The 16,549-nt window shown below is 44.9% G+C and overlaps 1 protein-coding gene across 2 annotated transcripts in view; it reads left to right on the top strand.

The window, feature by feature from the left end:
• NCOA6 (nuclear receptor coactivator 6) overlaps nt 1-16,549 on the top strand; it is a 389,704-nt gene that overhangs the window by 210,599 nt on the left and 162,556 nt on the right. For both annotated transcript variants that reach the window (XM_085619104.1, XM_085619103.1), the window contains exon 9: nt 3,704-4,820. In XM_085619104.1, the coding sequence (XP_085475230.1) occupies nt 3,704-4,820 (1,117 nt within the window). The remainder of the gene's footprint in view (nt 1-3,703; nt 4,821-16,549) is intronic.

The following is a 16,549-nucleotide window of genomic DNA, read 5'->3' as shown; positions in this document are numbered from 1 at the left end:
GAATTCCTCCTAATCGCTCCTCCCGCTCAAGTACCCAGAATGCAAGAATGGATCAAACGCCTTACTGCACTCAACTCCCAACCTCTCATCGTTGACTCAGCGAAATCGTTTGGAATTACACTGGACAGAAACCTCAATATGCAAAAACACTTTAGCAACGCAACAAAAGGAGCAAACTTTCAGATACATACTCTGAGAAAACTGAAACCTTTCCTTCTGGAAAAGGATTTCAAACTTGCAGTACAAGCGCTAGTCATCCTAAAAATTGACTACGGGATTGTGTCGCTTTGCGGCCTGCCCAGAGCTGCAACGGCCCCTCTTAAGAGCCTCAATCAACGCTGCAGCAAGACTTATCTAACTGGTTCCAAAAGAAGCTCCCACATATCCTCTGACCTAAAATCCCTTAATTGGCTACCTTTTGAAGCTAGAATACATCTGAAAATAGAATGTATGACGCATAAAGCCATTCACCACAATGCTCCTAGCTATCTGGTACAGAAACTGGCGCCCTCGTGTGGGGTCAGATCTTCAAGAAGTGCTAAAAACCTTCTACTAAAACCGCAAAGATTCAACAAGAAGAAAACATATACCTGAACCTTTTCAGGGATGGGGCCCAGAATATGGAATGCTCTACCCCTATAAACTAGACTTAATCCCAAAAAAGAAGTGAAATCGCTTCTCATGGCTAAATTCACTTGAGCATGGACTACTGTTATATTGCTACCAAACGTATCTTCTACATAGAACCTTTTATTGTCTATTGTCCAACCAGGATACTGTAACTATATTTTGCTTGATTTACATGGAATGTTTTTTTATGTACCTTATTCCCATGTAGCTATGTTTGGAAGTTTATACTATCATTCACCAGCATTGAACCTATGTTATTTTCTTTGTTTCTATGTAACTTTGACACCTACCCTGTAAAGTGCTCTGATACCCGCAAGGGTCTGGTTCGCACTATATAAAACTTTCAAATAAATAAATGGCTAGAAACAATGTTAAAGACAAGGATACAATGTTACAGTGTAAAAGAGGCTATGAAAACAATAACATTTTAAATGAGGAATAACTATGCAGCTGGGGTGAGTGACACACAGCAAAATGGGGAGCTGGCACAAGTACCTGCTCAGTGGGGTCGTGCTGCTGCCTCCATTAAGTAGGTCCTGGGAGGAGGGAGGGGGCGCTAGGAGGCAAGAAGCGGGCTAAAAAGGTCAGGGAAAACGAGCTTTGATAGGGGGAGCAGCAGAGAAAGACGTCAAACAGACAAACAGGAAAAAATGGCAAGTTAAAATAGAGGGTGCAAAGAAATACAAAAGAAGTATAAAGTTAAAGGCTAATCAGGAGTAAAGGAAAGGGTATCAATGTTAAAGCAAGGAAACAGTGTTACAGCAGAAGTGGCTAAGTACGATAACATTGGTGTAAAGCAGGCTATGATAACGATAACAGTGTAAATGAGGACCAACCATGCAGCTGGGGCGAGGGACACACAGCCAAAGGGGGGAGCTGGCACAATACTTAGTATTAGGCTGATCTCTGCAGCACCCACTGTTATTCAATTAGACTCCCAAATAAGCAAGCATGTGTGCTCTGGATTGTATAGTGTGAATAAGAAAAACATTTCTTACAGCCTACTTTGGCTTGCCAAGTACTAGTGCCGTGCATGTTGGGTAATTTATCAGTAAGTTTTACCCATATGAAGAAAAAAAATGACTCCTACCAGTTTAGCTAGCCTTTCTGCAGAACTGCATAGACGACTTGCATCACCAACAAATAGGTCTGGTGTTTTAATGGGGAGTATGCTGAGTGTATCAGCTTGTACATTCTTCACACAATTTATTAATAGATTAAAGGGAATGGATGCTAATACACAGCTTTGGTAGACAATTCTTGAGAACGGAGTATTCTTATTGATTTCCTTATTGATGCCAAATCTTACTGTAATGTTCATATCAAGATAAATAAGCTCTAGCATTTAAATGTCTTGATCAAGTTTAACTCCAGTTGGGTATGAGTTTTTTTTAATGTATGATTAAACAACTACCACTTAAATAACGAGTGCCTAAACCACGAAGGCTAAACAACGACCAAAGCCAAACCACTGTTTTTAACCACGAATATTTTTCTATTGACATATATTCCCAATCTACCACTATGTTCAATACAATTCATTTTTGAAACACGAACAAAAAAATTTAATTATATTAAACAATACTTCTACTTAAAACTATTTTTATTACGGAATCTTTAAATTAGCCATCAAATTATATATTTTTTTAAAGTACCGACGAATTGACGCTAAAATGGAAGAGGGGAAGCGAGATCATAGCTGCAGGGTGGGAAGGGCTACTACAGCTGGGCTTTCATTTCTTACGAATCATCAAGTGATTAGAGAGGTGCTTAATGTCCAAAGTTCTACTACTGTGAGGCAGGAAAAGGAACAATCACATCCTCGCATGCTACCTCAGGGCTGATTTTTGATCTGGAACAATGTCTTGGATGAGTATCCATGGTGACGTGACGGACGATGGAGATTCAAGATGCTTCATAAATCTAGCATTTTATTGCTCTATAGGCATGGCAGAGGACTTTGAAGGCTGCTCACCACCTGATCGGTATAAATATATAAAATCGTCGTTCTCAGATATATATATATAATATTTTTTAAACGGATCCCTGAACATATTTTCATTTTTAAATACTATAGTCTTGATTCAAAAATGTAATTAAGATTTGCCAACCAACAATTTGTGTCCATTTGAAGTGTGAAAACCACACCAAATAGTAGCATCGCCACAGGTCAGTATGCATCAGTGCAATACAAGCAAACAGTGCCATCTACTGGCACCAAAAGGTACATTTTAACTAAATCTAATCTAACGACTGCATCATTTTAATAGGTAGATGTACATCTCAAATACAAATATTAAAAACAATTTTTTAATTGAAATCAAACGAAGTTACTTAGTAAGCCAGGTACGGTATTTTTTTAAGGAGGTCGTGGTTCAGGTACAGTAGTGGTTAAGGACTTCGTGGTTCAGGAATAGGTCGTTGTTTAAGATTCGTTGTTAAGCACACTCGTTGTTCGAATTTCGTTATTAAGGCCGTTTCCCGTTTTTTTTACTACCTCATCAAAGGCAGGTTTCAAATTAAGGAATTCCTGAACATACATTCCTTCCCACCTATAACATATTTTTGTTTAAATATCTGCTGGTTGAACAACTGGTCATTGGTGTTTTGGCTGCTCCTGCTAAAAAAAAAAAAAAAACTTTATTTGTTGCATGGTATTACTAACAATGTGTTTTTTTCCCTGAGTTCAGGACACAGCAATGTGGGTAAATCTTAGCTATTGATTCTACCAAAAGAAATAGATAATTTCTGCCACTCCCCCTTAACTACTTCAAGACAGCAGAATTCTACCTTTATTGAAAATCACATGCATTTGATTTATAACCCAATAAAGACTTAGTACACTCTTACATTTCAAATTGAGGGACTTTATGATTGATACTTTACTTAAGATTTTTGTTCTACAGCTGGACATTCTTCACTTCAGCAACTTGTTATAAAATGTTAACTTAAATCAGTTACCATTTCTGTACAGACTTTATAAAATCAAAGATTCTACATTTCTCATTAGCATGATTTTTTCAAACTGTTGGAATATTTTATATGTTGTGCTTATACATTTTTTTTATTTAAGGTCAAGCAGCTGGCCCGCAGAATCAGACACAAGGATCCCAAGGAACAACTAATATGATGCAGCCCAATATTATGGGGCTTCATGGAAACCTGAACAGCCAGCAAGGAGGAGGTGGTGGAAGTGGTGGTGTTCTACAAGTAAACTTGGGGAACATACAAGGACAGCCTCAACAAGCACCACAATCACAACAAATTGCTATGCACCAACAAATCATATCCTCTCAAGGACATTTGGTCAACATTCAAACTCAAGGAGGTTTGAACACTCAAAACCAGATGATAATCCCTCGAACCCAGCTTATGCCCCAAAGCCAATTGATGGTTTCATCTCAAAATCAGAATCTTGGCCTTGCTCAGCAAAAGGTGGCGCCAACCAAACAGATGATTCCACAGCCAGGTCAGCAGATGATGCCACCTCATAATCCGATGATGGGCCCTCAAGGTCAGGTCTTAATGCAGCAGAATTCTATGATGGAACAGATAATGGCTAATCAAATGCAAGCAAACAAACAGTTTGCCTCACAAAGCCAGCCTGGGGTCATGACTGGCTCAGCTCAGCTTATGAGGGGTCAAACTCCAAATATGCAGGGAAATATAGTGCAATTTGCTGCACAGATGATGTCTCAGCAGGGCTCAGTGAATGGCAATCCTCAGGGAATGGGTATTCAGGGGCAGGGTCTGAGGAGTGTGGGGCCAGGTCAGCACTTAAATCAGCAACATGGGGATCCTGCTACAAATATGAACAGTGATATGAATCTTGCCCAAATAATGCCAGAAATGTCCTTGCAGCAAAGCAACATGGGACAAGCCCACATGCAGGTGATGCAAGGTGGCAACACTCAGGGGAATCACTTTCCAGGACATGGGCTACCTTTCAACACTTCTTTCGGTGGCGCACCCAATGGGAATCCGATGAACTGTGGACAGAATCCTGGCTTCCCTGGTAATAAGGATGTAACTCTTACGAGTCCTTTGTTGGTAAACCTGTTGCAGAGTGACATATCTGCTGGACACTTTGGTGTGAACAGTAAACAGAACAATCAAAATGCCAGCAAGCCCAAAAAGAAGAAGCCTCCGAGGAAGAAAAAAAATGCACAACAAGCTGAAGACCAACTCAGGTAGGTTAAAAAAAAAATCTAGAGTAACATTAAGATTAGGTGATCATTAAATGCACTGTATATGAAAGACAGTTGTATCTTTTACTGTGGCTATTCTTGCCTCATTTTCTATACTCTAACGGTTTAACCTTGTACCACTTTTGTGCTTTTCAACTTTTATTTTAAGTGTGTTCACTTGTGTAAAAATCCATTACGTGCCATCACAATCTTAGAGCAGGTTACCCTATATTTTGTGCTTTTTTCTACTTTGATATGTCACATATGACTGGTAAATGTTTCACATATGTAGTGTCTTGCAAATGATGCATGTGCTATTCTGATAGACTACTAACCACAGATTCTGCACCTTTTGAATATTCTCCTGGCGTCAAACTGGATCTGGAAACTTTTCAACAGTACCTCTGTGTGCTTGTAGGTGGTGCCATGTGGCTCCACACGCGACGGATCCCATCAGGTTTGCCTGTGGTTGGGTCACGACTGTAAGGCTTGCAATGGATTGCTCGTCGATAATCTCGATGGCCATTCAAGATCGAGAGGTGGAACTATACATCGCCAAGCACATGACGACTCTGCCATGAGCCCAGCCCAAGTCGAAAGTTAGGTCCCATTCCAGATTCAAAAGTCATAGGAGTCGTTCCTGAGGTCAGGCTTTGTCTCGATCAAAGTTGTCTGGTAAGTCAAAGTAAAAGCACTCACACTCTCCTCAGAAGGAGTGGGAGCTGCACCATACATCTTACACTTTCTTCCAAAGTCAATTGACTTCGGAGTCTATCCCACAGCTTGTCCTTGTTTCCTGGCCCACCTGCTGCTCCAAAACAGATCGAAGAGTCAGCGAGGCCATGCTCATACTCTGTGGATCCTTGCTTATTCCCTCTGGCATGCCTTCGGGCCCTGTGGAGCCGACCGGTTCTCCACGGGGAATACCGCCGGCGGGTGTGCCCTAGGCACAGGTTGGGCCCACCAAAACCATCCCAGAGCCAGCTCCAGCTCCTACTCGGTCTATGGCCCAGGCTATACAGTACAGTAGTGGAATGGCAAAGTTAATAATTTTGTTGTGACACCAGCGATTCCACTGGGCGGGCCATTGGCACTAGTGTCGTTACAACAAACAAATGATGGACGGAATGCTGACAATGCATACATTCTCCCCCAGTCAAGAGATCTGGGTTAAATCCATCGTTCTTTTGCCCACTACACCACCCCAGTTTAGACATGGCCATATGCAAATCAGTCTTGACCCTGTGCCTCATGGGAACAGTCCAGCCCGAACTGGATTTAACCCAGATCTTGACTGGGGGAGAATGTATGCACTGTCAGCATTCCGTCCATCATTTGTTTGTTGTAACGCTTTTCGCCCTAAGTGGGATGGGTATTCCCAGACGTGGGACCCGTGCTCACTACGCCACTGGAGTCAAGCTATCCTGGCTGATGACGGCTGATAGCCAGAAACCGGTCCTAGGATGCTTGATTCCGGCCAGGGAAGACATGGCTTGGCAGTTCGGGCTGGACTGTTCCCATGAGGCACAGGGTCAAGACTGATTTGCATATGGCCATGTCTAAACTGGGGTGGTGTAGTGGGCAAAAGAACAATGGATTTAACCCAGATCTCTTGACTGGGGGAGAATGTATGCATTGTCAGCATTCCGTCCATCATTTGTTTGTTGTAACGCTTTTCGCCCTAAGTGGGATGGGTATTCCCAGACGTGGGACCCGTGCTCACTACGCCACTGGAGTCAAGCTATCCTGGCTGATGACAGCTGATAGCCAGAAACCGGTCCTAGGATGCTTGATTCCGGTCCAGGGAAGACATGGCTTGGCAGTTCGGGCTGGACTGTTCCCATGAGGCACAGGGTCAAGACTGATTTGCATATGGCCATGTCGAAACTGGGGTGGTGTAGTGGGCAAAAGAACAATGGATTTAACCCAGATCTCTTGACTGGGGGAGAATGTATGCATTGTCAGCATTCCGTCCATCATTTGTTTGTTGTAACGCTTTTCGCCCTAAGTGGGATGGGTATTCCCAGACGTGGGACCCGTGCTCACTACGCCACTGGAGTCAAGCTATCCTGGCTGATGACGGCTGATAGCCAGAAACCGGTCCTAGGATGCTTGATTCCGGTCCAGGGAAGACATGGCTTGGCAGTTCGGGCTGGACTGTTCCCATGAGGCACAGGGTCAAGACAGATTTGCATATGGCCATGTCTAAACTGGGGTGGTGTAGTGGGCAAAAGAACAATGGATTTAACTCAGATCTCTTGACTGGGGGAGAATGTATGCATTGTCAGCATTCCGTCCATCATTTGTTTGTTGTAACACTTTTCGCCCTAAGTGGGATGGGTATTCCCAGACGTGGGACCCGTGCTCACTACGCCACTGGAGTCAAGCTATACTGGCTGATGACGGCTGATAGCCAGAAACCGGTCCTAGGATGCTTGATTCCGGTCCAGGGAAGACATGGGTTGGCAGTTAGAGCTGGACTGTTCCCATGAGGCACAGGGTCAAGACTGATTTGCATATGGCCATGTCTAAACTGGGGTGGTGTAGTGGGCAAAAGAACAATGGATTTAAGCCAGATCTCTTGACTGGGGGAGAATGTATGCATTGTCAGCATTCCGTCCATCATTTGTTTGTTGTAATGCTTTTCGCCCTAAGTGGGATGGGTATTCCCAGACGTGGGACCCGTGCTCACTACGCCACTGGAGTCAAGCTATCCTGGCTGATGACGGCTGATAGCCAGAAACCGGTCCTAGGATGCTTGATTCCGGTCCAGGGAAGACATGGCTTGGCAGTTCGGGCTGGACTGTTCCCATGAGGCACAGGGTCAAGACTGATTTGCATATGGCCATGTCTAAACTGGGGTGGTGTAGTGGGCAAAAGAACAATGGATTTAACCCAGATCTCTTGACTGGGGGAGAATGTATGCATTGTCAGCATTCCGTCCATCATTTGTTTGTTGTAACGCTATTGGCACTAGTGTCGCCATTCGCAGCCACGCTTTGCTGCGGGCAGCCGGTTTTTGTCAGGTTAGGTCTAGTTGTCTCTCATGAACATGCCTTTTGACGGGATTCACCTCTTTGGGACAAGGCAGGTTCTGCTCTTGAGCGGTTCAAGCAGAGAAGAGCCCCAGCATTCTCCCTTGCCTTATCTGTCCCACCTTTAAAAACACATCAGCCCTATCTTTCATTTTGAGGCTTTGGCAGATGTATCCTATACCGTCAGCCAACCCAACCTCAATAAGGTACCCAGCAGTTCCGCTGTCGAGGCTGTGGTGTCCATCACCCTGGCAGTAAAGGTCAACTGGCCATCCAGTCCATTTCCTGGGTTGACAGGCCAAAACATCGGATAGTTGGGTTGTGCAAATTGTTTGGAAGGGATATGCCCTACCCTTTCTCTTCACCCCATAATACCTTCCACAGTCCACCCACAATGACCGATGGAGGACCATCTGTTCCTTTCCAGCACCATGATCCACACCAGTTCCCAGCACTTCCACGCCAACTCCATCTACTCCGGAAGACGAGGTACCAGTAGTGATTCAACCTCGACTGAGGCTGTGCCATTTCCTCCACTCGATATGCAGCCTCCTCAAAGGAGAACACACACTCTGCAGTCAGTGTTCAGCACAGATTAGGTGAATAACTATGATGTGGGTGACGAGATTGGGCAGTCATACCTTGAAATGAATGGAATGATGACCTGCAGGAAGCTAGTGGCCTTGATACCTCCCCTGAGTTGGGGCTTCTTTCAACCCTGGTCTTGCCACCGAGGAGAGCGCTTCTTACGCCATGTTGATACGTAGGGCAGCGGAAGTCCTTGACCTCCAGCTCCCCACCTTGGATGTCAAGATTAGGGTCCTGACAGAAGTCGTACTGCTGGGGCAAACGTCTACTGAGCACCTCTTGCCTTTTAAAGAAGCAATTCTAGATAACTTGCTGGGGTATGGGTCAAACTATACTTTGCCCCCTTCCCCACTCAGCTGCTAGATCAAATGACTTGACCGCCTCGCCCTGAACGACCCTGCATTTTTATCTCAGCACTCTTCCCCTAATAGCTTGGCTGTGCAGGAGTCTACAAGCAGGACAAACCCAAATACATATACCCATCCTGCAGGCCCATCCGCACTACATGTGGTTCGTAGTGAGACAGTGCAACTTTTGCTAACAACCTTCTCAAAATTCTAGAATAATAGTTAAACCTCAGAGTGTTTCCTTCATGAATTCTAAAAATCAAATAAGTGATTCGCAACAAACTGTTTTTCAACAAATGATAGTAGAAGTGACTTGTTTGTGAACTGTTAATACATCACAATGCATTAACAGCCCACAAACCAGGCACATCTACCCTACTATCATTCATCTAACATTATGTTGTCTCTGACCCTGTACTGTGCTCCACTGCCTTTTGGCTAGGTTTGCGCTGTAGAAATACTACAAATGCCTTAAATATCACAAATGATCCTAACCTTTTATTGCCCCGGTTGCTTATTGCCAGATTATTTAAGTTAGTGGAATATTTAAGAAAGCTGTAAGGCCTGCTGTATCAGCTGAGATTTTTTTCTATGTTCAGCGATATTTATTTTCCAGTATTTTTAGATCTGTTCCTGTAGTTCCTTGCAGGGAAACATTATGAGGGTTAACTTTTAATTTCTGTTGCTTTCAATGACCACATTTGTCAAACAATCTAATTGAATTTCCCCTGAAAACATGGATTTTAAAATATTGTGCCAAACTACAGCCCATAAGGTTGATCCTGTACTTCTAACATCAGCAGATGCATGGCTTTTCACTATCAATTGAGCTTACTGTACTTTTTCAAATAAGGCTTGTAATACAGTTGACTTACTTGCAGAAAAGGCCTTTGACTGGATGAACTAACCTTTTGTATAGTGAGGGCTAGCATGATTTGGTCTTCAATGTCTGACTTCATCTTGTTAGTAATGCTGTGCATCAAGTACATATATATTTACAAGCATTTGCTTTCATTGTCACTAGTTCACCTAGAATAAGGCAGGACTTTACTCTGTTCCCCTTTAAATTCACCTAGTTCCCAGAAGCCTAGTAACAATGATTAAAGACGGTGAAAACCCTAATTGTCTTATGAAAAAAAACTGATATCAGTCTGCCTTCACCTTTTCTCTTCCAACATTCAGCCTCAAAAATGAAACTACAATTAAAGAATCAGTCCCTAATTGATTTAGCGCTACTCCCACTGAAAATAAGCTTAAACATGATAACTTGAAATATTGTCAATAACGTCTACTTACCCCAAAACAGCTGGTCAGTCCTTGGACTAGTATGGAATTGGAATCCTCAGAAATACTTGGAAATAATGGTATGGAATTTTAATTTATTACACACCCGAATCACCCCGCGCTCGGCGCGAGTACCAAGATACCAGGCGAAGCGTACTACTTTAAGAATAGATTAGCTTTGAGCGATTTTCTGAATTGCAAGTGGTCCTTCCAGATTCACATTTGAAGAGACAACTTATTCCAATAGAAAGGGGCAAGGAAAGAGAACGACCTGCCTCCTGCCCGGGACTTCTAAACCTAGGGACTGTAAGCAGAGCTTTGTTGCAAGATCTTAAGAGTCTGAGGAGGGGGGTTGGAGTAGCGAGTTAGCTTTGAAGATAGGTAAGTGGACCCTTTACCAAATAGAGCTTTGTGAGTTAAACAGCAGCTCTAAGAGATAATTTTGTTTCTCACTGGTAGCCAATGTAAAGCATGTAGGAGAGGGGAGGATACCGTTCCAGAAGGGAGGTTGCAAATGAGACGTGCCGCATTGTTCTGTACCACCTGAAGTTTAGATAGCAATGTCTCGTTGGCAGAAGCCTGGAGTGCATTACCATAGTTCAGATGGCTGATAACCAACGCCTGAACTAAAGTTGCTGTGAGTGGGAGTAGAGGAAAGTCTCTTCTTAGCAGACACATCATGTGGAAGCATGAGCCTGTGGTGGCCAAAACGTGTTCTTTCATGTGTTCTAGTAACTTGGAATGTGTACTGAATAACAATTAGTTCTTTCAGTGGAGAAGGTTAGATTGTCAAGCTGATAGTGACAACTCTTGTTTTCTTTCTTTTCACCATGTGTCGAATCACCATACCGCCTAAAATTAGCTAAGATGTGAACAAAATGCTATCCTAATTCTAATGGATGAGTCGTCATTTGTGGATATCCTTTAAAAACTGTAGGAGATGCAAAAAATAAATGGTGAGAATTAAACCAATTTTTGGTGCATTCACTAAGTAGTTACTGTGACGTCATCCCGGCGACCACGACGCCAACGACGAACGCGACGCCGACCATTGCAACCTTTTGACGCGCAGGGGTACTGCTGACGAAAAAAATTTCTCTGTATCCAGTCTGATGTCTGGGGGTAATTCTAAGGTAAGGAATCTATAACTAATCTCTGTCTCTTACAGATATATCGTTACCAAAGGTAAGTAACTTGTTCTTTATGCTTTCCATGTGGAAAAATAAAGAGTTTAAGGGGACATAGATAAGTCTCCAATAGCACTCATTGAGCTCCATAAACATTTTCAATTTCAAGCATCTAGTAGACAAATGTATCCGACCTTTGGTGCGGCACCAATTTACTTTGGCCTTTTGAAAAAGAAACGTAGCATTTTCCTTGAAATGTGATAAGAAGATCTGAGTTTCCATTGAATTTGTCAAACCCAGTGAATACCATACTGCTAATTGGAAGCTGTAACTTTTCCAATTTAAACTGGGAAGATACTATAGGCTCTTGGTTGAGTTCACGATTGTCCAATATGTTTATGGCTTGTGAAGTTTCAAGAGAAGCTGCACTTTATTTCAAACTGAGCTTTTAAGTTTTCCTGCTGATTATTTAAGGAAAAATAAGTTTTGCAGCGTGAATCTTTCTGGATTCACTGTGCTGTGCGTTGTTTCCCCCATCTAGTGGTTGGGTCCCGAATCGTAGTCTTTCTTTTCTTTTTTTTTTTATGTCACCCAGGTGGTCTTCGACATACCACCATTTGGTATCCTTCGTGACCTCGACGCGCTTCCTCCGGAAGCTCCCCCTTTGGTCGCCATCTTCAGACTCTTGTTTCCACCTTTGTGTCTAGATCGTTACCGAAGAGTTCCAGAGTTTTGGAAGAGGAATCAGCACAAAGAAAAGAAAATTGATGAAAATCAAAGTTTTCAGCAATACCAGACTACAGGTCAGGTAACCGGGACGACGAACGAGAAGGTTTTGGACCGAGAACTCGACGTTCAACGGAGAATGCGCTCGCAGGGGGCTCCCTGAGTGCTGGGATGGACAAAACACCTTTCAAGTTTTGCACCAATTGCCACCACATATGCGCCCAGAAGGACCAGCACCCAGTCTGCAACTTCTACCTGCCGCTCGACCACAACAGCGAGGATTGCAACGTGTGCTCAGCGTTCACACCCAAAACCCTCTGAGTAAGAGAGAGAAGGGCGAACCACACCATGCAGGGGCCACCTCCATTGTTCCAAAACTTGGACCTCTCCAGTGGAGAGGAGGACAGCATCGCCGAAGGACTAGAGGACTGCACTGTCGATTTGGTCCAGAAGAAGACGTCAGAGGAGGTAAGGGAGTCGTCGACCCCCAACCACTCAGGCGACACTAGAAAGGGTGAAGCTAAAGCCCCGAGCGACACTCGTAGGAGCGAAGCAAAGTCCTCAAAGGGAGCATTGCCGCTGAAACACTCGGCGAAGGCAACAGCAACCAAGGCCAAACAGTTCAGCGGATACTTCGAAAAGGACTCCCAGATGGCGAGAGCCCACGAAAAATCAAGGGCGTCGAAGGATGCCCTCAAAAGGGACACCTTGGCGCTGAGAAAAGAAGGACCAACAACTACCTCGACGTCGACTACCTCAAAGCGGAGCGCTCCAACCCTCGACACCGAACAGGCCGCCGAGATGGAAAGGAAGAAAAGGAGGCTCGAGGCCGAAATGGCAAGCATCCTGCAGCAGAAAAGGGACTTCGACGAAGGGTTGAGCCAATACACCATCCCGCCGAAGCCCGCGCTCGAAGTCGAAAGAGAAGACTAGGATGCAGAACCTCCTAAAATGCCTGAACCGGTTGAGGAACAGGAGGAAGTAGGCCTGTATTATTTCGAGGCCGCAGACGACGATCAGCAGACCTACCGGGACTCGGCGTCCTCGAGGCTCAAGACTTGGAGTGGCATGACCTTGACACCGAATCGCCAGAAGAAGGGGTAGACACATATCCTTCGAGGCCTTCGCCACCAGACGACATAGGGGTCTACAATATGGTCGTTCAAAAGGCTGCACAGACATATGGGGTGAAATTGGAGGAGGAGAAGCCCAAGGCATGTTTTCTCCTGGAAACTGCCTCAACTGACTAGGAGCCAGTTCCTGCCCATGCTCCCTAGTGTGCTGGACCAAGGAAGGGATGCCTTTAAAGAACCAGCAGTATGCAAAGCAGTGACTCCAAGAACGGAGAAGTATAAGCATTCCTCAAAGGACCCTGCATACATCCAGGGCTCAGTGCCAGCCGATTCCATAATTACAGCTACGGCTAGGAAAAGGGCCAATGTACCCACAAATTCCAGACCATCTCCAGACAAGGAGAGTAGAAGGATGGACCTCACAGGGAGGAAGGTGGAGCAAAATGCGGCAATCCATTGGCGCATCGCAAACTCCAACGCCCTGATCAACAGGCACGCATACCAGCACTAGTAGGAAGTGGGGCAACCCCTAAAGCATCTACCAGACCAGTACCAACAAAGAGCAGCTCACCTGGTAGAAGAAAAGCATGGCGAATACATGTTTAAAATCGGCCTGGGATGCTGCAGAGACTTCCAGCAGACTAATGATGATAGGAGTGACCGAGAGAAGACACTCATGGCTTAGAATTTCAGGATTCAAGCCGGAGGTACAAATCAACATCCTGAACACACCCTTTAACGTAGAGCAACTGTTTGGCACACCAGTTGACGACAAGTTAACACATGTCAAAAAGGACAACGAGACAGCAAGGTCCATGGGAGCGCTGCAGTTCAGAGGGATGAGAAGGGATACACCTGCAAGAAGGCCTGGTGGTAGGGGGACAATGTGCCTACCACATCGCACCAAATGTTCCAACAAAGCTATCAAGGGAACAACCAAGGCCAGCAGCAGCAGAACTGGCAGTACCAGCCCCGGGGCCAGTCCTTTCGAGGGTGCGGAAACGGACGAGGACAGACACGAAGGGGAGGCCAACAGCCTTCATCAAAGTGACTTCACCATGAAGCAAACACCCACCCTAGCAACACCTTGGGGTGGGCGCAAAGACATAGAGAAAAACAGACACCTGACGTTCCACAAAAAACAGTCCCTCGAACATACAACACCAGTAGGAGGCAGGATAAAGGACTTCCTCAAGGAGTGAAGGAAGGTCACTACAGACAAATGGATACTAAACATCATACAATACGGATACTGCATAGAGATAGAAAAACAACCTCCAAACAGAAAACCAAGAAACAGGGTTCACTCAGCAAAGGAACTTTCGCTCTTGCAACTAGAAGCAAAGGAACTGCTCAGCAAGGAGGCGATAGAGGTAGTACCGCACAACCAAAGAAACAAGGGGGTTTACTCAACTTATTTCCTCATGCCGAAGGTGGATGAGACACTTAGACCCATCCTAGATCTAAGATTCTTGAACAAATTCTTAAGAACTCAAAGATTCAAGATGACTTCCCTACATGAAGTAATACCACAAATACAACAAGGAGATTACATGGCAACTATGGATTTAAAGAACGCATACTAACACATCCCCATCAACCACAAGCACAAACGTCTACTAAGGTTTGTGATCAACCAAACCCACTACCAGTTCACAGTACTGACATTCGGACTCAAATCCGCACCAAGGGTGTTTACAAAATGCCTAGCAGCAGTAGCAGCGCACCTACGAAGACGAGGAATACACGTATATCCCTACCCCGATGACTGGCTCTTAAAGGCAAGATCATACAGTGACTGCAAAGAACACATCCAGCAGGTTGTACTGAGCCAACGGGGGTTCTCAATTCATTGGGAAAAATCCTCAACCGAGCCGGAGTAGATCAAAATATTCTTGGGGGCCCGAGATCAACACCATACAGGCCAAAGTGTTCCCCAGCAGGAAGAGAACATTGGCGATACTGAAGGAAACACATCCTTACTGCAATGGACAAGTTCTGACAGTGAGGACGGTGAGCAAGCTAATGGGAATGATGGCGTCATGCATCCACCTGGTCACAAACGTTCGACTACACATGAGACCATTCCAGGAATGGATACAGCAGCAATGGTCTCAGGCAACAGGAAATGGCGTGGTGGAACAAAGAAAACATATCACAGGGGAAACCATTCACACAACCAGCTCCAACAGTGACCATCACAATGGACGTCTCACAGCTGGGGGGGCGCACACATGAACAAACTCAATGCGAGGTGTCTATGGTCGCAGCAAGATGCGGTCAGACACATCCACTACCTGGAACTAAAGACTGTGTTCCTAGCTTTAAAAGCATTTCAGAAGCAGCTGTACGGAAACAGGGTGTTGATCCAAACAGACAACACAACTTCCATGTTCTACAGGAACAAGGAGGGTGGAACACAATCGGTAGCACTGTCAGGGCTAGCACAGGAAATATGGGCATAGGCCATTCCACTAAAGATAGACCTACTAGCAATACATCTCCCAGGGAAGGACAATATGGAAGCAGACCGACTCAGCAGGCAGACGTCAGCATCCCACCAATGGGAGATCAACCAGCAGGAATTAGAAAAGACATTCCAGAAGTGGGGAACACCGCAAATAGACCTATTTGCAACACACCAGAATGCAAAATGCCAACACTTCGCATCCAGACAACCAGACCATCGGTCACAAGGGAATGCGCTATGGATAAGTTGGTCAAAGACATTTGCATACGCTTTTCCCCCGATACCCCTGATACCACTGATACACCGGGTACTCAACAAATACAGAATCAGCAACATGACACTAATACTGATAGCACCTCAGTGGGCCAGACAGTCCTGGTTCTCACAGATAGTGGAAATGGCACAAGAACCAGCACACAGGTTCCCAAGAAGAAGGGACCTGCTAACGATGCAGAACGGAAAGGTGCTACACCCAGAGCCAGAGAGCCTCTGCCTAGCAGCATGGCTCCTGAGGACCTAGAATTTGCACACCTCAAACTACCAGCAAGTACTATAGCAGTACTCAGGGAGGCAAGGAGGCCTAACACAAGAAAGTGCTGCATAGCAAAATGGACAAGGTTCTCCCAATGGTGAATCAAGGAGAAACTACAACGGAAGATCACAAGGGAATCAACGGTACTAAAATACTTAACGCACCTGCTGCAAAGCAAATTAAGCTACACATCCTTAAGGGTGCCCCTAGTGGCGATAGTGGCCTACACAAGAGGAAAAACAGGGAAAAGTTTCTTCACCTCCCAAGTTGTGAAAAGATTTCTGGAGGGAGCGAAAAAAGAATTGCACCCCCAAAGAGGATGCCAGCATCAGCATGGATCCTCAACATAGTGCTAACTCAATTGATGAAGGCACCCTTTGAACCTATTCACAAGGCTACACTGCACATGCTCACACTAAAGACAGCCTTCTTAGTGGCTATCACGACGCTACGAAGAGTAAGTGAGTTGCAAGCGCTTACACTCCAAGAGCCCTACTTGCAAATACACAATGACAGGATTGTAATGAGAACGGACCCACTCTTCATGCCA

Source organism: Triturus cristatus, chromosome 7 (assembly GCF_964204655.1).
Source record: "Triturus cristatus chromosome 7, aTriCri1.1, whole genome shotgun sequence".
In the NCBI taxonomy this organism is placed as follows: Eukaryota; Metazoa; Chordata; class Amphibia; order Caudata; family Salamandridae; genus Triturus; species Triturus cristatus.
Note: the sequence above shows the minus strand (reverse complement) of the source record. Positions and strands in the feature narration are given on the sequence as shown.